The following is a 21,553-nucleotide window of genomic DNA, read 5'->3' as shown; positions in this document are numbered from 1 at the left end:
CCGTTCCCATCCTTGTTATACCTTTTATGCCTGTAATTTTTAGCTAGTTGATTCAAATGTCTACTTATATAAATCTTATCATCTGTTGCACAGTTAATAATTAAATCCTTTGAAAACTATGTATGTTACCAGAGGATCGTTTCCAAACTAGTAATACCCATTTTTCAAGTAATTACTATAACAAAGGAATAGCCTGTAGAGAACATATTTTTAGTCCTTAAGCCCCGAACAGTAGGCATTAAATAGATGACTGTTCAAAGAATTCTCAAAGGAAAGTGAGACCAAAATCCCCTTTATAAGGGAAAGAAAACTAGCTATTGGGCTAAGTGGACACAACCTTTTATAGACTGGAAGTTGGATGAAGATCAGAAAGCAGAGGGGAGGAATAAATAGTCGTTGCTACATGGGATGGAAGTCAGGAACTGGAAGCAGTGCTAGTTAATTTTTATATATAACAAAGATAAACATAAAAAATTAATTTGACATAAGTAAACGATAAAAACATAATTCAATCAATTAAAACATAATATAATCGATTACACTGAGATAGCAAAGTTTGCAAATGGAAACCATTTATTTAATGGAATAGGTCATCCTGCTAGGTACTTTCTTTAAGCCAAACTTTCCCAAACTGTTGAATCCCTTCCCGTCATCATTTCCCCCCCAAATGACTATAAACCTTACCATTCAGCCATCAAGCTATCATCTCCTACTCATTAGGGAACATCAACAAAAGAAAGGATTAGTCATCCAGCAGCGCTTTATGCTAACGAAAAAAGCTGCATTTAAGTCCAAGAGTCTGAACATCATGTATCTGTATCAACATCTATCTATAAGCTATCTATAAGTTGCTATTTTGTCCTGTGGTTTAAAACAATCCATGCAAACCACCAGAGTTTTGAATTGAGGCTCCTATAATCCCCCAGTCAGAATAGAGAGCCTGCTAAAACAGGTACATTTTACAGTTCAGCTTCATAAATATGTACAGTACTTGTACATGAATACAAATTTATTTTCCAAATAAATTAAGTAAATATCAACAACCTCTATGGAATAATTAAAAACACTCCACCCCATAAACTCATACAGCTGGAGGACATGAGACATTTATGAAGGAAACATTCAGGTCTTAGTTGGAACTAGCATATAACTCTTTTCTGAAGACATGTCAAAGTGTCTTGTGGTGATTGGTCTTATATTGTTTTGCCTGAAATGAGAAGGAAATAAAGGAGTATTTAGGTGAGTTTTCACTATATGAATGACTATGTGATATAGATGGAAATAATTATTTTACTGCCTGTTTTTAAATGTAGTACATTTTTCCTCATTTTAACTCTTGGGGGCAGTAGTTCCCTTTCTTTTCTCTTTTCTCATCTCCTCTTGTTTTTTTAACTGGATGCTGAGAAAGGTAGACATAAAAGTCTATATTTAATGATGTTTTTCATGCTATAATACTAATTTTGGTATGGAAATAATGGAAAAACTTATTTCCCATCCTCAGTGTATATCCTTCCTCTCCAGAAAGTTCAGAATGGCTTGCATGATAATAAACTTTAAAAGATGTTATTAGCAATAAAATCTTAAAAATCAACAGTAAATCATAATAGTCTTGTTAAAAATAAAAGGCACTACTTTGGAATAAGATTGTAAAAAATATCCTGAAGCTATAGATGGATATGTATATATTTTATCACAGAAAAAAGAAGAATCCCAAAGCTTCAGCCTCAAAAGATACTGGTACCTTTCAAGGTGATTTTTGTTGATCAGTTTCATGTTTATTGTATAGTTCTTTGTTGGAAGGAAGGCAGCTGATTTCTATCACAAACCCACCTTTGAAAATTACTGATAAAAATGGTTCCCTCTGGTCTTGGAAGGTGTATCACAATTGAGTTTGGTCGGGCTTTTCCTTACCCATAAATGGAATCAGAAGTAGGACTTGCTACATCATAGGGCAGATCAGGGTTCAGGTCCAAGTTAATTGATGGAAGATGAGGGGTCCATGGTCAAAGGTCTTTGGTGGTTGACTTATGATTGAGAGTCTCCCTGGAAGGTCTGGAGACAGTGGTTTCAAACATAGGCCTTAGGCTAGCTAGCTCATCAAGCCACAACAGGGCCACTTTTTATTACTGTTGGCCCAAGATGCAAAAACCTCAAGTCTGACTGGGAGTTGTTTCATTCTCTGTCTTCCTAAGGCAGCCCAATCTTTCTCTTCAGGTGTTGCCAACTGAGAAGTTGGACAGCTACTTCCATCCCATTATTAGTGGTCCACAGTCATATATGGTTAAACTATATTTAATATCAGGCACGGACAAAAGCCATGTAATACTTTTTATAGACCAATCAACATGGTACAAAACAGTGTATGAGCTTTCAAGTTCTCCAGAAATCATTATCGAGCTGAATGTTGTGCACCTTTTTTAAAGAGGGTTGGATAGGAAGAACAAAGATCCTTCAGGTCATGACCTTGAGACAATTTGTCTGCTTCTGTTTGTAATGTCCTGCAGACACAGGAAGCACTGGGAGCTGGTGGGAACAATTTGGTGTCGAGTACCCGTGGCCTTTTGAGAAGAAGACGAGATAACAATGACTGCTTTCATTGTGAATATTATATTATCCTGTGGTTAATAATATGTCTGTTGGATAACCTGGCAATGCCAAAGGACTGGTAGAAATCCCTCAGTGGGGTGATTCCTGATAGCATCTATACTGATAGCTGCAACATGAACAGTTAGGAAAGTTTAGTGATAATTCCCCCCCCCCCCGATTCCATTTCAGGCAGCAAGAGGGTGGTTGCACGTATAAATGTTCCAATGCATGCACGTATAGAGTTCACAATCATAGAAAATAAATATTTCTGAGAGACCACGTTCAGTCTAGTATTTTCCTTGTTACATTGATTTATGGATAGGGCGACTCCCCCCCCCCTTCTGTAGGGGGACATTTAAATATACACTTCCCCTACCCTGTAGTTGGAAGTGATACAATCCAGAAAACCTTACAAAACCCTGAAAATGTGCCATTGTTCTCTTGAATCCAAACACATTCTAAAAACAATAAAATATTATTCTCTTTCAAATCTAAAATATCATTTGTTTTGCAGGTCCTACAGGATGTGGCTACTGATCATTATGTTGGTTGTACAAGGGACTGCGAATCTGGGAGAAGTCCAAACCAAAATGAATCCTGAACAATTTATGAATGTGGTACATTGAGCTCAGACAAAAATAATCACTGTACTTGATGTGTTTTTCTACCCCTCCTCCTTTTCCTCATACAACTCCTCAAGAAACCAAACTTTACTCACAGGATTGTCATTTTATCGTCTATCCTGTGTTACTGGCTCTCAGAGGCAATCTTGCAACTTCCACCAAAAGTCTGATTTTTGCTGAACATTTTTTTTGTACCCACAGAGTGAGAAAATCCAGTACTGGGGATATCCTTGTGAAGAATATGAAGTACTCACATATGATAGCTACTATTTGAGCCTCAGCAGAATTCCAGGAGGTAAAGTATGGTGGGAATGTATGGCGATATACTTTTACACCCACAAGTGGGGCCCGCAAGAAACTTGCAGGAGTGGCTATGCCATTTCCCTCACCTCTGCTTCTTCTACCATAAACTCCACACTTCAAAGGAGCCATTTTCTCTGGAGATCAGTGGTAATTCCAGGAGATCTCCAGCCTTCACCCGATTTTTTGTTATACTGATTCAGAACCTTGGTCCATCAAAGACAGTATTGTCAGAATGGCATCAGCTCTCCAGGGTCTCAGGCAGATGTCTTTCACATCACCTACTGTCAGATCCTGGGGACCTTCTGCATACTAAGCAAATCTCTCCCACTGAGCCATGGCTTCTCACCCATGCTCAGCTTTTCAGGCAATTTGGCAGGAGGGAGAATTTCTTATTCCTTTTAGGTATAAACAGATATACTGTGGAGTCATCTGAGTATGCAGAAAGTCCTGCCTTGTCTGTCAGCAGGATTGATGTGCTGAAAGGCACAGGGCTATCAGGTTTTTCTACTGAGAAGGAGCAATTCCATTATTTGATTGCTCTTATGATACTCTTGAGTTGGAACCTACTGATTTCTTTGCTACAAACAGAACAGTCATTGGCTCCCTTTCAAGAAGTCTTGGGAACTATAATAAATGCTAAGATGGTAACATTTAATGGTTACAACAGGCTTTTGGACACTTTTATAAATTTCAGCATCCTCTCAGGATGAAATCTCTCTGTAAAATCAGTCTTACACAGAAAAAGCAAACAAACATGTAGATTAATTACTGTGACCCAGTAGACATGATATACTTGGACTTTTAAAAGGCTTTTGACAATGTACCTCACCAAATACTCCTGAATATGCTTAGTAGTCATGGGATAAGAAGACATGTCCTCTTAAGGATTAAAAATTGGTTAAACAACAGGAAGCAAAAAGTAGGATTAAATGGACAGTTCTCTGAATAGAGGGAAGTAAGCATTGGGGTCCCACAAGGATCTGTATTGGACCAGTGCTTTTTAAACTGTTCATAAATGATCTGGAATTAGGGGTGACTAGTGCAGTGGACAAGTAACTGGTTGGCCTCTGTTGGACTAGATGGACCCCAGTGGTCTGATCCCACCGGGGTCTTTTTTAGGGTTGCCAGGTCCCTGCCAGGAGATTCTCTGGTACATGGGTTAAAACTCTATGGTAAAACTAGCTTCTGCCATAGAGTTTTTGCCCGAATACCAGAGAGTTGCCTAGATATCACTTCCTATGTGACGCTGGCCACCAGGACTGGCCCTTTCTCTTTCTCCAGGTAAGTCCCCCTGCATGCCAGCTGATCAGCAGCTGGGGGGCAGGACTTCTTGGTGGGGGACCCCTTCTGTCAGCAGGATTGATGTGCTGAAAGGCACAGGGCTATCAGGTTTTTCTACTGAGAAGGAGCAATTCCATTATTTGATTGCTCTTATGATACTCTTGAGTTGGAACCTACTGATTTCTTTGCTACAAACAGAACAGTCATTGGCTCCCTTTCAAGAAGTCTTGGGAACTATAATAAATGCTAAGATGGTAACATTTAATGGTTACAACAGGCTTTTGGACACTTTTATAAATTTCAGCATCCTCTCAAGATGAAATCTCTCTGTAAAATCAGTCTTACACAGAAAAAGCAAACAAACATGTAGATTAATTACTGTGACCCAGTAGACATGATATACTTGGACTTTTAAAAGGCTTTTGACAATGTACCTCACCAAATACTCCTGAATATGCTTAGTAGTCATGGGATAAGAAGACATGTCCTCTTAAGGATTAAAAATTGGTTAAACAACAGGAAGCAAAAAGTAGGATTAAATGGACAGTTCTCTGAATAGAGGGAAGTAAGCATTGGGGTCCCACAAGGATCTGTATTGGACCAGTGCTTTTTAAACTGTTCATAAATGATCTGGAATTAGGGGTGACTAGTGCAGTGGACAAGTAACTGGTTGGCCTCTGTTGGACTAGATGGACCCCAGTGGTCTGATCCCACCGGGGTCTTTTTTAGGGTTGCCAGGTCCCTGCCAGGAGATTCTCTGGTACATGGGTTAAAACTCTATGGTAAAACTAGCTTCTACCATAGAGTTTTTGCCCAAATACCAGAGAGTTGCCTAGATATCACTTCCTATGTGACGCTGGCGACCAGGACTGGCCCTTTCTCTTTCTCCAGGTAAGTCCCCCTGCATGCCAGCTGATCAGCAGCTGGGGGGCAGGACTTCTTGGTGGGGGACCCCTACTCCTTATGTTGTAACATTCTATCTTGTTGGAACTGATAAGACTGGATTTGAAGCCAGATTTTGCCTGGTAGCCAGTGTTGTCAGTTCCGGCAAGGAACAAATCATCTGCTGGTAGCTTGTGTCAAAAGCAGTTCAGTCATTCTAGAATGAACTCATAATAATGGCTTCCCAGGTATCTGAGGGTTTTGCTTTTATCTTAATGCCGAATTTAGCTGTTAATGTAATCTTAGTGTCACCCACAAAGAAAAAAGGATTTCAGTCAGTCCCTCAGTTCCTTAAGCTGGGTCAGCATATATTTATATACATTTAAACAACAGGGTGGGACAGACAGAGAAACAGAGAAGACAGGGGCTGCTTAGCAAAAATAAAATAAAATAAAGGGAACCAAAGGGGGAATCATTATAGCACCAGAGTCTCTGAGTGTACACATAATGCACATACACTCAACAGTGACAGACCCATGGACAGAATTGGGGCTGCCACCGTATGCCTATTATGTGGCTAGAGGGGCAATGCAAAATATAGAATGAAAGAAGAAGAAGAAGAGAAGAGATTGGATTTATACCCCACCCTTTACTCGGAGTCTCAGAGTGGCTTACAAACTTCTTTCCCTTCCCCTCCCCACAACAGACACCCTGTGAGGTAGGTGGGGCTGAGAGAGCTCTTTCAAGAACTGCCCTTTCAAGGACAGCTGTGCCAGAACTATGGCTTGCCCAAGGTCATCCAGCAGGTGCAAGTGGAAGAGTGGGGAATCAATCCCGGTTTTCCCAGATTAGAGTCTGTGCACTTAACCACTACACCAAACTGGAATGTGAACTCCTTTTGTACCTCTGCATGTCCAGTTCAGAACAATTTTTAGCCTTTCCTGGCTCTAACCTGAAGATAAACTGAACACTTTTGAAATTAAAAATGTTGATGGAGTAGTGTAGAGCTACTTCCATACATATTGCATTTTAAAGTCAGTCAGCAGGGCCCAAGGCTTATATTGGTCAAAGCTCTTGGCTGAATGAGATACCAGTTTTCGTCAATTGTTTCTCCTTTGCTTCTCTTTGGCAGCTGATTTGTGCTTGTCCTCAGGAGAATTTTCCCTTAGCTGCTTCCTTTATTTCACTGTGTCTTTCTCTCCTGAAGTCCTTGCTAATTGAATAACTAATGTTCCTGAGTTCTGGCTCTTCTATTGCTTGGGTTATATAGGTATGCAGCTTGTTATGTAGGTATGAGAAAAAACTGCACATGCACGACTTCAGCTATTATAATTCCCTCTAAATGGAGTGGTTTAATGATTACCACAGTCTTCAGCTTGCCACCTCTGGGTGGCTTTTTAGTAAGGTGGCTCACCTGGAGCTGATGAGGGCCCATGCTTTCTCTCTGGTTGCTCCCATTTCATGGAACAGGCTCCCTGAAAATGGGGGGGGGGTGTCCACTGTCCTGGAAACTTTGGAAGTGTTATTTATTTATTTATCAGATTTATACCCCGCCCTCCCAGCTGAAGCCGGCTCAGGGCGGCTTACATAAAAAAATAAAAACACACAAGTAAACAATTTAAACAATCCTAAAACTATATTAAAACAATCCAACATTATAAGGTGCTAAACATTAAGTAATACTGATAAATTAATATTATTAGACGCTGGTGGCCAACCTTCAGTGATCTATCCTGGTGGTCAGCCCATAGATCTAATCCTTTATGCTGCTGGCAGAGGCTGTTTCTGGTGACTCCAGGGGACAGGGTTCTCTGCCATTCCAACTATTGGGGGTGGCTCCTTAGTCAAAGCCCTGGTGGAAAAGCTCCGTATTGCATGCCCTGCAGAACTGCATGAGGTCCCGCAGTGCCCTGATCTCTTTTGGGAGCTCATTCCACCACAGCGGAGCCACCACCGAGAAAGCCCTGGCCCTGGTTATAGCCAGCCTTGCATCCTTGAGACCCGGGAGGGCCAGTCGATTTTGGGACCCTGATCACAGTGCTCTCTGGGGAACATGTGGGGAAAGGCGGTCTCTCAGGTATGTAGGTCCCTGACTATAAAGGTCCTTAAAGGTAAGAACCAGCCCCTTGAAGCGAATTCGATATGCTATTGGCATTTATTTGCCAGAGTATTTAATAGAATGTACCTTGCAAGAATTTTACTGGGTTGGATAGGGAAATGGGGTTTTTTAATAATAATAACAACAACAACAACAACAACAACAACAATAATAATAATAATAATACCTTTCAATTTATTAATCGCTCAATCCTGCAGAGCTGCTGGCTCTGAGCGATTTACAGTTACACATATTAACAAGGGACTAACAATGATTCATAGGGGGTAAGGGAGGACAACATATAAATCGTTTAAGTCGCACACATTTGCAGCCGATGGGTTTTTTGTTCAGCTGTAGACTTAGACTTGTTCCAGACGGCATTCACTCGGCTTGGCTCGATGACGTCCGTTTTTCCAGGACTGCTTCGAGTCACAGCGTCGCACTGCCACCACCTGGCCGGATTGGTCCATCGCAGGCTTCTTAATGCTGAAGAGATCTTTCCAGGCTTCCGAGCTTATGAGCTGGACATTCTGTTTTTCCGGCTAACACCTCCCCCCACCGGGGGGGGAGCTTAGTTTAAATTATTTTTAAAAACAGTTGTCAGGTTTTCTTTCTATGCATTGGTGTATAATTGCAGTTCCAACTTGAGTTTTCCAGCTGAACATGGATTTCAATCTTTCTACCTTATATCCTTATCCAAGATTCTCACCATGTTATGGAAATTTTAATTTTATGTGCCATATCACAGAAGTTTTAGCTTCATGACTCCTTTGTATTTTCAGGATCAAAGGGAGCTATACTGCTGATGCATAGCCTGCTTTTGGAGGGCAGCGTTTGGGTAGCAAATCTGCCCAATAATAGCCTGGGATTCATGCTAGCAGATGCTGGATATGATGTGTGGATTGGAAATAGTAGAGGCAACTCCTGGTCTAGAAGACACCAATTCCTTACAATTGATCAACAGGAATTTTGGGATTTCAGGTAAGTAAATTTGGTGTGAAATGACTGAAATGTGGCATTCAAATTGCTGCCCAACCATCTTCCTCCTCGAGCTTTAAGAGGTGGTCTCAGATCTAGTGTTGAGGTGGCTGAAATGTTTGTTACATGGTGATCCATCATGAGCCCCAGTAGGAAGGAATAGCTCTGGCCTTCTTGACATCTCAGAACATCTTGGGGACTCACACATGAAGCAAGGCATACATCTCGCATTCTGTTCTGATCTAGTTGGGACCAGAGGACTACTTACTCTCATACAATTCTCCCTGGGTCACATGTTTGCCTTCATGGAGGTCATGAGAAGTAGGGTAGTTTTGCCTCTTGCTCCCCTTGCCCTCCTCATTTCCTTTCCTTGGCATATTCTCTGTACGATTTGTGGTGTCATGTTTAAACCAAATTAAAAATCTTTACCTATGTTGATATTTATTTGCTGTTTTAAGGCTAATGGAGACATAGTCTGTAACTATTAAATCCATATGTTGTGTTTACAAAATATCAAGATACACCCAAAACACAATTAGAGAAAGCCTCAATTTAACCTCAAGTTAACCTCTAATACATGACTGCTTATCATTCCAAATATTCTAAACAAGTGCCATTTCCTCCCAGTGAGTTAATTTTCAGATGTCCCTCTTTAACCAATGTATTTATCTGTTTATCTGTGTCTCAGAGATTCATGACCAAACTAGACTTGACTGCAGCCATGAGGCCAACACCTTGTTCTGGGGTCCATAACACTGGAATTCTTTGTCCAGTCCCCTTAAACCTTAGGAATCTTTGGGAGAGGGGACTTAGTATTATGGTTCTATTTGCTCTACAAACAACCACTTTAGACCCCCAGAAAGATCCCATATTTACCCAATAGGAAAGAATAGAGTCCACATGGCTGGGAGTACCTATTCAGGGGTCCATACATACGGTTGAACCCCTTCATTCAGTCCCTTTAGAGAAGAATGTGGAATTGGTTCCTAGCTAATTTGGTGCCATGAGCTCTAAAACCACCTGCTTCAGACCCCAGAAATATCCCCCATTCCACTTTTTTGTGTGTGGTAATTCTGGAAAGTTCCATAATTCCATTTTCCATTGTGTAAATATCCAGAATGACCCTAAAATACATTTTTGGCAGAGGCATGTCAGTATGCACATTCCTAGTTGGAGGCTGTTTTGGAATGCAACATCCAATCCTGGAACCACATCATTATGATGTCCTGACCTGTAGCCTAAATTTTTATTGTTCCAGAAAAATCTTTGTTGTGAAGGTATAATTTCCTATTCACATGGCTCATGGCTGCAGTCCCTTGATCTGTTTTGCTGTAGAATTAAATAAGGTGGTTCCAGTAAACAGCTCTTCTCCTTCTTTCTTGGGCAAATTTTTGGTATTCAAAGGCTTCTCTAGTCTTTTTGGTTTGCTGAATATGCTAACTAAGGACACAGGAAGCTGTTCATTTTCAATTTTTCTGTGATTGTTTTTAATGTCCAGAGGTCCCTGCTTTATTCTTCCCCGAGTTCTTTGTCCAAAATTTGAATTCAGTTGGCTATTTTATGATAGCATGATAATTGTCTGTTTTTAAACATTCTATTTTAAGATGTTAATCTCCACTTTGTAAATCAGTAGGGATTGAAAGAACATTTTTTCCTCCCTGCTCTGAGATATTATTGCATGCAGAGTGAGACTCCCCTCCCCACTTTGAATGAATATTTCTGTGCCACTTTTAAAAAGAAATTAACCCATATCTCTTTTTAAATAAATGCAGTTCAATCCACAACTGCTTTTGGTATGACCTCTATTTCTCAAGCAGGCATCAATTTTTTTAAAAAAAGTACAATATATCCTTGTTTGATTTAGTGGTTATAGCATGTGTGTGATTGACAGGCTGAGATATTTGTCTTCCACCAACAAATTTGCATTGTAGAATGGCAGCTCAAGAAACAGAGCAGATGATTGCTTACAAAAGAAGAAAAAACTCGGTGCAGAGGATAGGTAAAGGACCATCATTGGGCATTGCTACTAAATTGTCATGAGGAAGACAGATTGTATAATAAAATTTGCCATTGTATAATATAATATCTGTCACTGGAAACCTCCAAGGGCTGAATAAAGTTATTTGCCTTACGAAGCCACTGTGTATGCCATGAAACAATCATGATGTAGTACAGAATAGTATAAAAAGGCTGTTATAGATTACCCTGGGAGACTTGCTGCAGTTACACACACTAAATAATCCACTTTCAATCCACTTTCAATTCACTTTCCAACTGGCTTTTATTGTGTGAACTGGCAAAATCCAGTTGGAAAGTGCATTGAAAGTGCTTTGAAAGTGGATTATTAAGTTTGTGTGATTACAGCCTTGGTTTGAATCTCGGTCTCTGAGGGAAAGCAAACAAAATTGACCGTTACCACAAACAGACAAAAATCCAGAACCCAGAACTCTAAAAAGGATGGACATGGACAAAAGGATTGTATTTAAGAAACTAGTTAGTAACTATTTAGATATGAGTTAGTAGAATAAATAATCCATTTTTAAACATCACAAAAGAGTTACAAGTTTGATAGTGAAAGATCTGTCAGGTCACTTAAAAGAACCTATTGGAAACAATATTGTTTGAATTGAACTGACACACTGGAAGATTTATTGTACATTCCTCCTTATTACTAGAAATGGGCACAATGCTGAACAAAGGCTTATGAATACAGTTAATATTAACCAATGCATGTTCTCATTTTCAGCTTTCATGAAATGGGCATTTATGATCTTTCAGCCATGACAGACTTTATTCTGCAAAAAAGTGGACAGGAAAAAATCTATTATGGTGGCCATGGTCAGGGAAGCATCCTAGGTATGTAAAGAATGAAGCTTATAATTCATCTAAGCAGAAGAGCCAGAAACAGGGAGATTCATGGAGGGTAGGTCTATCAATGGCTATTAGGCATGGTGACTGAGGAGAATCCCAAAGCCAGGAGGTAACATCAGGGGAAGGCCTCCGCCTCTCTGCACTGTTGTTGGCTGTCCAGAGGAACTGGTTGGCCACTGTGTGAGACAGGATGCTGGACTAGATGGATGACTGGTCCAGTCAAGCAGGGCTCTTCTTATGTTGTTAAGAGGAAGATATTATCTATTCTTATGTGTTTGCATTCTATTCCATACTGCTGTAGCAGAATGGTATTTAAATCAGAGAAGAAGGGTTATGAGGATTATTGTATTCCAAATGTTGGGGGCAGTCTGGATCAGATGGCTCTAAAGCCAGTAGAAAATACTGTGTGTTTCCTATTTTTCTTTTTTCCCCATGACCCTTCTCTCTGGGAATGTTGGTAAAAGTTACAGTATATTCAATATTTGCTTGTGAAGCCTAAACTTATATTATTGCTTCAACAACATAAAATGGATTGTATTTTAATCTGGCATATAAAATTATACTTGTGACCAGTTGGGCAGTTTCCCAGACTGGCAGCAGAACACTCTTAATGACTCGGCTGAATATAAACACAGCCGAGCTGGAAGTAGCACAACCCACCAGCATGTGTGTGCGCGTGCGTGCATGCCAAATCTGGCTGCAATGTCTTTTAAAGTCTGGCAGCAAGCCAGCAAGGGGTGAAAGCCTAGAGGGGTGTGGGCATTCAGAAGCTGCAGCACACAGGTAAAGGGAAGCCTGGGAGTGTTGCCTGGGGCTGAGGACAGTGGCAGGCGAGTGACTGGTGGAGATCCTGGTGGTAGAGCCTGGAAGAGGGCAGTATAGCGGCAGGCGAGTGACAGACAGAGGAACAGCCAGGGTGTGCTTGGGAACTGGAGGCACGTTGGCTCCATGACTGAGAGGCAGTGGGGCCAGGAGAAGGGGACAGAGGGGTCAAGCAGGGAGGGGCCTGGAGCATCCCCATTGCCAGGAGGAGGTCAAACAGGCATCAGGGAGCTGGAAATGGAAGAGTTAATTCACCCATTCCTGTCCACTTTAGTTCACTGATTCCCAAGATGTTGATGTTCAGTTTCGCCATCTCATTTCTGACCATGTCAAGCTTACCTTGATTCATAGATCTTACATTCCAGGTTCCTATGTAGTATTCTTCTTTGCAGCATTGGACTTTCCTTTCACCATCAGACACATTCACAGCTGAGCGTCCTTTTGGCTTTGGCCCAGCCGCTTCACTCTTTCTGGGGTTACTTGTACTTACCCTCTGCTCTTCCCCAGTAGCATATTGGACACCTTCTGACCTGAGGAGCTTATCTTCCGGCATCATATCTTGTAGCCTTTTGTTACTGTCCATGGGGTTTTCTTGGCAAAGATACTGGAGTGGGTTGCCATTTCCTTCTCCAGTGGATCACACTTGGACTGAGTTCTCTGCTGTGGCCAGTCCATCCTGGATGGTCCTCCACTGCATAGCCCACAGCCTCATCGAACCACGCAAGCCCCCTCGCCATGTCAAGGCAGTGATCCATGAGGGAGAAGCAAAAGGAGCCTTTCCTATATTTTAACATCTGATAGGGCATGTATAAAAAGAGGGACAGAGGAATTGTTTTTTTAACCATTTCTTTTGAGTCCCTTGCTCAAGCTGGTGCTGTGCTAAAAGTATGCTTGGTTGGTTCAGATAAAATTCACAAGTTTTGGCAATTATTTGTTAATTTGGAATATTAATTTGGAATATTTCTATGTCGCCTCTTCAGGGTCCTGCTTTTTATATTTGCTTAATTTCACCTCTTGTTTTTGTATACTAATTTTATAAAAAACCATCTGTCTGAGAATAATGCATTACTTCAAACAAAGTAATTATGCGAACTGGAATTTCTCATTGTGACAGGTTTCGTGGCATTTTCTGTGGTGCCTCAGATTGCTGAAAAAATTAAGCTGTTTTTTGTCTTGGGACCTGCATATACATGCACATACAGCAAAAGTCCACTTTCACAGCTACTGTGGTTGCCAGAAACATTTCTGAAGGTATGTGCATAATGATGAGTCTGACATGTGTCTGAGTTTTACGTATCCAGTTTTCGAAGCAAAAACGAGAATGTGCATTAGTGATGGGCAAATGCTCTTCTGTTGGATCACTATTTGATAGTATTTTGGGATTTTCCCCCTTGTATACTCAAAGTGTCTATTTTTAATGACTGCTTGAAATTTTGTGTTGCGTATATATTGTGATGCACATTTTGCTTTGTGTTCCCAAGGATATCCCTGTACCACATCTAATAAACCCAACCTTTGCACAGAAAATAATATTAACTCTTAATCAGGCTGAATGTTTGTTGTTAACCCCCCTCCCCTCCAAACAAGGGAGGCAGCAGGATGATTCAGGCTATGAGCTTGAAGAAAACCATAGAAAATAAAGGCAACAAGGATATTTGGGGGCACTTTTTCAGGGGTCCATAAAATTAGACTATGTCCAATACACTTTAAACTTGGGGGTGGCAGTCTTTAGCAGAGAGGGAGTACAAAGTTGCCTGAAATTTGGGTGGCATTTGCTTAAAATATATCTGCTCCAGGAATCTGATGGGCAGACATCCTCTATTAATTGTAATGGAAATTTTCCTCACATTTCTTTCCAATATGATAACAATATTCCAGATCTTTTAAGAAAATGATAATCATGCCCTTCCCAACATTATGATATGGAATTAAAATGATGATTTTTTTGAAGTGCACACCCATTATAATTGGGGGGCAGCAAGACTTTGGAATCAGGCAAACAAAATGGGGAAAGACTGAATACTTTCCATGCAGAGTATTCTGAAATTGGATTTTGCATGCATTCTCTGTTAAAAGATGAATGATGTGGCCATAATGACACTGAAACATACATACTCCAAGCAACCAACTTCTTAGTTGTTGAAGCCATTAAGCTGAATGCTGCCATCACCAGAAACCAAACTACTTGAAATACTTCTCGTTTGCAATAGTGAAGAAATTATCAGTAGGATTATCATGGAGTGCTTGAGTCAAGAGAATATGAGCATGGTAAATTCAATTTTTGAACATCTTCTTTGTGAAAATTGAGTCAGCGCCTGGTTTCAAAAATTAAGACGTCTTTTACCTCACAGCCTGTATAGACATTACAGCCTGTATAGACATTACAGCATAGTATCCATGTTGCCACCTTCAGCTTGGGGAATTCTTGGAGATTTGGGGGCTGTGCCTAGAGAGGATGGAATCTGGGGATGAGAGGGAACTCAGTGGAGATGTGTCCCATGCAGGTCAAAGGCCAGCTCTTCCAGTTTGTCCCCTTCCTTGAGAGGTCACTTCTCCTATCAACATTCAGATTTCAAATTTAAATGTCCTCCTTCATATTTCTTCCCCTTTCTCTCACCTTACACATTTGTGGGCTCTTTGTATGTGGGTGTTGATACAAGTGGCTTTTATCCAATTATGTTCCCCTTAACCTACAACCCCCCCCCCCAACCCTCTTATGTTCCACTTAACCTACAACCCCCCCAAACCCTCTTTTTCTCAGTGCCATAGGAGGATACTCAGCAGTCCCATCCTTTTCTTAACCCCCCACCAACCTCTGACCTTTACAAGTGATGGTCATTTTCTCCCAGCCTCTGGCTGCGTCTCCAGCCTCCCTCCGGGGAGTGAGCGCACGCACGCGCTCAGGCAGGCACCAAGGCAAAGGGGCAGCCGCCAGCCCCGGTGCCTCAGGAGGTCCGTGCAGTGGCGGCGGCAGCAGCCGGGGGAGGAATGCTGGCCGGGGCGGGGGGTGGGCAGGAGTGGCCCTTCTCCGGCGCTGCGCTTTCCTTTTCCCCGCTCCCCCATGCCTTCTTCTTCCTCAGCCTCTCCTGTCCGGTGACGGGGGGAGAGGAGGAGGAGGGCCGGGGATGCCCAGACCCCCAGACCCGCCCACTTCCCTCCTCTCCCCTGCCACCTTCTTTCTCGGCCTCTCCTGCCCGGCTGCGGGGGGGGGCGGGGACGAGCAAACCCAGATCCCCCCCACATCCCACCCGCCCCGGGGAAGAGGACGCCCAGAGCGCGTCTCCAGGCCCCACCAGGAGGTTGGCATCTGCACTCGCCTAGAGTGCAGGACAACCTCGGGCCGGCCCTGCCCCCAATGTTTTAATTTACATACATGCACGTGTGTGCACACACACTTGTTATGACCTATAAGAGTACATTTATTGCTGTATTAAGATTTTTGAGCAGTTCATGGAGTGAAGATTCCACTCTTTTTATATAGATTATATTTGGCACGAAAGAACTGTGTCTGTTGAGTCCAAGCCTGAAAGCGAGTGCGGCCCAAAAATGCAGTTGCCAACTAGTGGATGTGCTTTGCGAGCAAGCTCTCTTCCTTGTCAGTGGATTTAATGAAAAAAATCTCAATCAGGTATTTCTGTGTATTTAATTTTTATTTGAGTGCTTTGCGTTAAGATTTGAAGAGTGTCAGAGGTAGCTTCTGTGCATTTGAGGATTGGTGGGCACAACTGTTGTTTCATATTGTTTTATATATTGTTTTATACTGTTTTATTGTTTTCTTGGCAACTGGTGCCATTGCTGTAAGCTGCCCTAAGCCCACTCATGTGGAGGGTGGGGTAGAAACGGCATAAATAAATAAATAAAACTGCAAGGGAGCAGGATGAAGGGCAGGTGTACAGACAGCAACAGCAGATTACATTGTTGCTCAAACACCTGGGAAATCTTGACCTTTATGCTCTTGTAGGTAGCCGGAAACAACAATTTACTTGCCCTACTATTGGTACAAACAGGCTTGCTTGCCTGTTTTGATTAATTTTCCTGTTGCCACCACAGCCAGAAAGAAAAGCTAATCTGCCACTGCTCAGGTCACTGGTTCAGAACCTGGTGTCAGCTTGATTTTTGACAGAGCTGAAGGCTTTCTCCTAATTTACTTCCTCACCTAACAGGTGATGTTTCAGTGTCCTTCCTCTTAAAATTCTCTTCCCAGCCTTGCCGTCCTAGTACCTCTGCTAACTAGCTGGCAAATCTCTTGAAGTTTCTAGAATGATCCCTTAGCGACGATTTCTGTACTTTACCCCAGCATAATAATTTTCACTTGGCCACCAGCAAAATATGATGCTGTTTTTGTTTGTTTTTTTAAAAAAGAAAATAACCTTTGCTCTGAGACTCTTCATGGAGGATACTATGAAGTCTGTGAGGGTACTATGAGAGACTGGTAATGCTTCGGTGCAGTTGGAGAGGGCTAATAGAACTAGTATTTGGGGGAGGCCGAGTCTTCAGATAAGATACCCACAGTCCCTCATGCTTTTAATTAGAACAGGCATAGCATGTACAACCACAAATTTTCTCATTTTTCCACTGGCCTTCTTGGAATATTCCATAAATGAGCACTGCAGCAGTATTTGTGAAATGGGCCTGTTTATGTTCTGGAGGCCCCAGAAAATGCCCTGACTTGTTAATGTCTTGAGGAGCCCTGACTAATGGTGTAGCTATTAGGGGTGTGCATTTGGGTCTACCCAAGTCGAAAATCTACCTGAAAAATACCTTACCAATTTCTGAAATACCCCAGAAATGAATACCTTACTGGTATTGTTATCTGGGATTTTTTGAAAATCCCGATTTTCTTTCAAGTCCAATAGATTCGAACAACAACAAAAAAAGCTAGTTAAATTCTTTTTTGCACATCCTTAGTAGCTATTATAATGAATCTATACCTTAAAGTTAATCTGTAGTGCATGAGTGAATGGGTCCTGTTCCAGTAGAAAAAAGTCATTTGTTTGGGGCAGTGATGCTCTGTATTCTTGGTGTTTTGGGGAGCAATAGTGGGAGGGCTTTTGGAGTTCTGGCCCTGCTGGTGGACCTCCTGATGGCACCTGGATTTTGACCACTGTGTGACATAGAGCATTGGACTGGATGGGCCATTGGCTTGGTCCAATGTGGCCTTCTTATTTTAATTTCTTACAGAGCCGGACTGATGTGTATGTGTCAATATTCCCAGATTATACATCTGTGAAAAATGGTATCCACTGGAGTCAGGTAGGGTTACTATAACTGAATGTTGTCTGTTTACAATACTATAATATTATAGTTTTGTTTAAGGAAATGCCCTTCAGCTCTATTTCTGAGGTAAAATGATCATATTGAGTAGTAGGAATTCAAGACCCAATCAAGTATTGATTTTCTAATCAGAAATCAGCTACCTAATCAGAAGTATAGAAGCTAGAGATAAATGAAAAGGCAGAAATGTTCCTGCACTAATAGCAAACTTCTATGTACTGAAAATAGTTTAAAACAATAGACAAGAGAGAAAACCAGTGAGTGAAAGAAATCTGGACTGCCATGTAGTGAATCAACCACCAAACTTTCCCCCATGAGTATAGAGGGCCAAGGATTTTGTAGAAAGGAAAACTGTTAACAATGAGCTCACTCAAGTTTCTCTATGCATGATAAAGTTTGTGGCCAGCTCCTTTATCATGAACTACATTTTCTTTAATAATCATCCTGATGTAGGAAAAGTTAAATGAGCTGACATGTTCACTGATATTGTGACATTTGCCCATTCTGCTGAACTAGTGAAAATCCCACACGGTACTTTTAACCCATTAATTAATTAATTGTATTAATTGGACAGCAGTTTTAATTAATATATATATATATTTTATTTCGGCTTGCATGACCAGTAGTCTTAAGCACACGTACACACATTTATGCAATAAAACCAACAAGTAAAACATCAAGACTATTTAAAAAGCTCATACATGGACAATAGGGTATGTTATCCCAATATGAGTGTGTTACACTGGCTAAAATCGTCAAACCACATGAGATAATTCTTCCAACTGGTACCCGCTACATCAAATCAGCACAGTTTGAACTTTCCCCTCCTTGTTCCTTTTTTTTTTGCCACCAGGGCCAAAAACGTGGCCACTGCTTTGGTGACTGAATCAGCTCTGTCGGATAAAAGAACAGAAATTGACCAGGGAAGGGAGGGGAGATTTTCTTTTGTCAAGATAGGTATAATATACTTCTGCCTCTCCATCTTCCAGTTGGGGCAAGCTAGCACTATGTGATCCATCGTCTCCACCCTACCTAGGTTACAGTCGCACAGCCGTTCAGAGAACGGGATTCCCTGAAAGCGGCCCAAGACTATATTCGACGGAAACGTATTCAGTCTGGCCAACGTGAAGTTTTAATTAATTAGTTTAAAACATTCATTAGCTGCCTTTCTACCTTATAGGAACTCAAGGAGGCTTACAATGTAAATAATAACAAAATGCATAAAAGCCATTAGTTAAGATTAACAATTTAAAACTGATGGTAGGCACGAGAACTAGTAATCAAATGCCATCATTAACAAAACTGAGCATGAGGGCATTTTGGAGAACCTAAGCAAAGGTAACATTCAGCTGTAAGGATGGAGACTGAATCTGCATGGAGATATAAAGCTTTCTCTTTCTAAGGTACCATTATTAGAAGACTTGATATTTGTCTTTATGTCAGTGTTTAATCTCTTTGAGATGATTAATAATCATCATAATGAAATACTCTTAACAAGTATCCTCTTCTTGACTTCATCTTGGCTTTCTGTGACATAGTACTGTACTCATTCAACCCTTGTGTTCCATTTCATTTTCTAGTCATTTAAAACAGGAGAACTCAGATTCTTTGACTATGGCTCAAGAAATATAGAAAAATACAATCAGGTAGGAATATGCTGGATTTTTATTTTCTGTGTATTTGGAAAGGAATGAACAAACACTGGAGGCCCTAAGTAATCGTGTGCATTGAGTCTTTGGGGAAAAAATAGCTGATTTTCTTCTGAATTAAATAGATTCACCACAATTTCCAATATTGCTCTATCTGGAATTTCTCTGGTGAATTAAATTCATTTTGTTTGCTTTTTGCCTTTCGCCAGACGATCCCTCCTCCTTATAGGATAGAAGAGATCATGGTGCCGATAGCAATGTGGAGTGGAGGACAGGACTGGATTTGCCAGCCGGATGAAACCATGCAATTATTGTCTCGAATCACTAATCTCATTCATTACAAACATTTTCCTGATTGGAACTACTGGGACTTCATTTGGGGACTGGATGCTCCTCAGCGCATGTATGCGGAAGTCCTTGGATTGATGGAGACACACTTGTGAATCCATTTGTACTGGGATTAAGGACTTGGGTTTTTAGGGTATATCTGTTGGTTTCACAGTGTTTATTTTGTGTTCTCACTTCCTATTCTTGCTATTATAAGTGGTGACAGATGCCACTGATGCAACATCTTGCATATATTCTCCTTAAATAATGTTGAAACAGACAAAGAAGAGTCCTTGGACAGAAGATAAGATCAAATTTTGGAGTCAACAACATATCGTAAAGATTTCTGTCATTTCTTAACGTACCTGGGAGTCGCATTACTATTAATTTCTAACATATAGCTATAGTAAACTGATATTTTACTTTGTTTTTGTCGCCCTTACAATTCTTTTGACACAAAAAGCTGCTTAACTATAAATATTGAAGCCATGAAATGGAATAACTACTACACTGACATACTGTTTAATAGGGTATAAAATTATTATTTTTTATTTTTTAAATTATTTTTATCAAAAATGGTCCAGTTTAATAACTCCCCGATGTTAAATTGCTGCTCTATCCAATGTAATTTTAAACTTAATTCAAGAGTGGCCAATGCCATGGGAGAGGAATGAGAAAGAGATTTGCTTTGCCACTTATCCCATCAGGACAAAATACTGTCAATATTTAGCTTAAAATTCATTTTAGAACTGATCCTGAAAGCCTTCTCAATTATCTGAAAAGAGATCTCTATACCTCAAGTTGCTCAGTGGCTCTCATGTCCAAACTCAACCAATTAGGGATAGTAGTTGATGATTGTTCTACATCTAATGAGTCATATATCTTTAGTTGTGTTAAACAGAGACTGTAAGACTGGGAGAAACTTATGTCCAGTTAATCCTTATACTTGCTCTTCAGCTTCATTTGGTCTCAGTATTTTCTGCGATATGCCCCATTATTTATCAGACCTAATGACTCTGAACCACCGTGGGGCATTTATGCTGGCCAGATTAAATGCATTCCCCTCTAAAGTTTTAGAGAGGAGATATCATTGAGTACCTCTGAATGAAAGACTCTGCTCCTGCAGAGTGAATTCCACCCACTCAATTCAGCATATATTGTCCACTGTTCTCGGTAGGATAATCTTAGTAAGGAACTATTTCGAAAGCTCCCCTTACCCCTTGACTATTTACTAATTTTTCTTTCTGTTGGCATTCACTGAGTGATACTAAGTAGGAGATCGCTGAGGCTGTAGCCAGTTTCTTAAATCCAAACCTGACTAAGTATGACTGTATGTGTAACTATTTACATATTGTAAATCCTTTTTACATCATGTATATACTTGATTATGTATTTTATGCCATTAAAGGTTGGAATTGGAATTGAATTGGAATTACTGTCAGAATTTTCCCAAGGGGAGGCTGTCAGCAGGAGAGAAGGATTGAAATTTGAACATGGGGGCAGAAAAAAGTGGGTTGGCTTGTGGATGGGAAGGATATGGGGGCTGACAGGAGGAGAGAAAGGGGAAATACTGTGGGGATGAGGATACTGGGGGAAATGAGGTGTCCCCTGCAACTCATTGCAGGTTCCCCACAGTGCAACTTGGCCTGGCACCCTGCAACCGAGCCCAGCCTAGTGGCTGGCACCATGCAACTGGACGAGAATCTTTTATGAAAAGAGAAAGGGAGAGGAAAGGAGGGAAAGCTGAAGATGGGGGTAGATAAAGCTAAGTTGGCTGGTAGGTGGGAAGGAACAGTTGGCTGATAGGTGGGAAGAAAAGGAAGCAGGAAAGAGAGAGAGCCTATGGGGGAAGGGAAAGA

The 21,553-nt window shown here is 41.0% G+C and overlaps 1 protein-coding gene across 1 annotated transcript in view; it reads left to right on the top strand.

Moving 5' to 3' along the window:
* Positions 1–19,810, top strand: part of LOC107109843 (putative lysosomal acid lipase/cholesteryl ester hydrolase) — a 30,795-nt gene extending 10,985 nt beyond the window's left edge. The window contains exons 2-10 of the mRNA XM_015410552.1: positions 3,101–3,203; positions 3,411–3,504; positions 8,556–8,754; positions 11,498–11,607; positions 13,559–13,695; positions 15,926–16,072; positions 17,626–17,697; positions 19,299–19,364; positions 19,577–19,810. Coding sequence (XP_015266038.1) covers positions 3,101–3,203; positions 3,411–3,504; positions 8,556–8,754; positions 11,498–11,607; positions 13,559–13,695; positions 15,926–16,072; positions 17,626–17,697; positions 19,299–19,364; positions 19,577–19,810 — 1,162 coding nt within the window. The remainder of the gene's footprint in view (positions 1–3,100; positions 3,204–3,410; positions 3,505–8,555; positions 8,755–11,497; positions 11,608–13,558; positions 13,696–15,925; positions 16,073–17,625; positions 17,698–19,298; positions 19,365–19,576) is intronic.
* Positions 19,811–21,553: the final 1,743 nt, after the last annotated feature.

This window comes from Gekko japonicus, unplaced genomic scaffold (genome assembly GCF_001447785.1).
Source record: "Gekko japonicus isolate JY-2015 unplaced genomic scaffold, Gekko_japonicus_V1.1 scaffold3338, whole genome shotgun sequence".
NCBI classification, from domain to species: Eukaryota; Metazoa; Chordata; class Lepidosauria; order Squamata; family Gekkonidae; genus Gekko; species Gekko japonicus.
The sequence above is the reverse complement of the archived record's forward strand: the minus strand, read 5'-3'. Positions and strand labels throughout refer to the sequence as shown.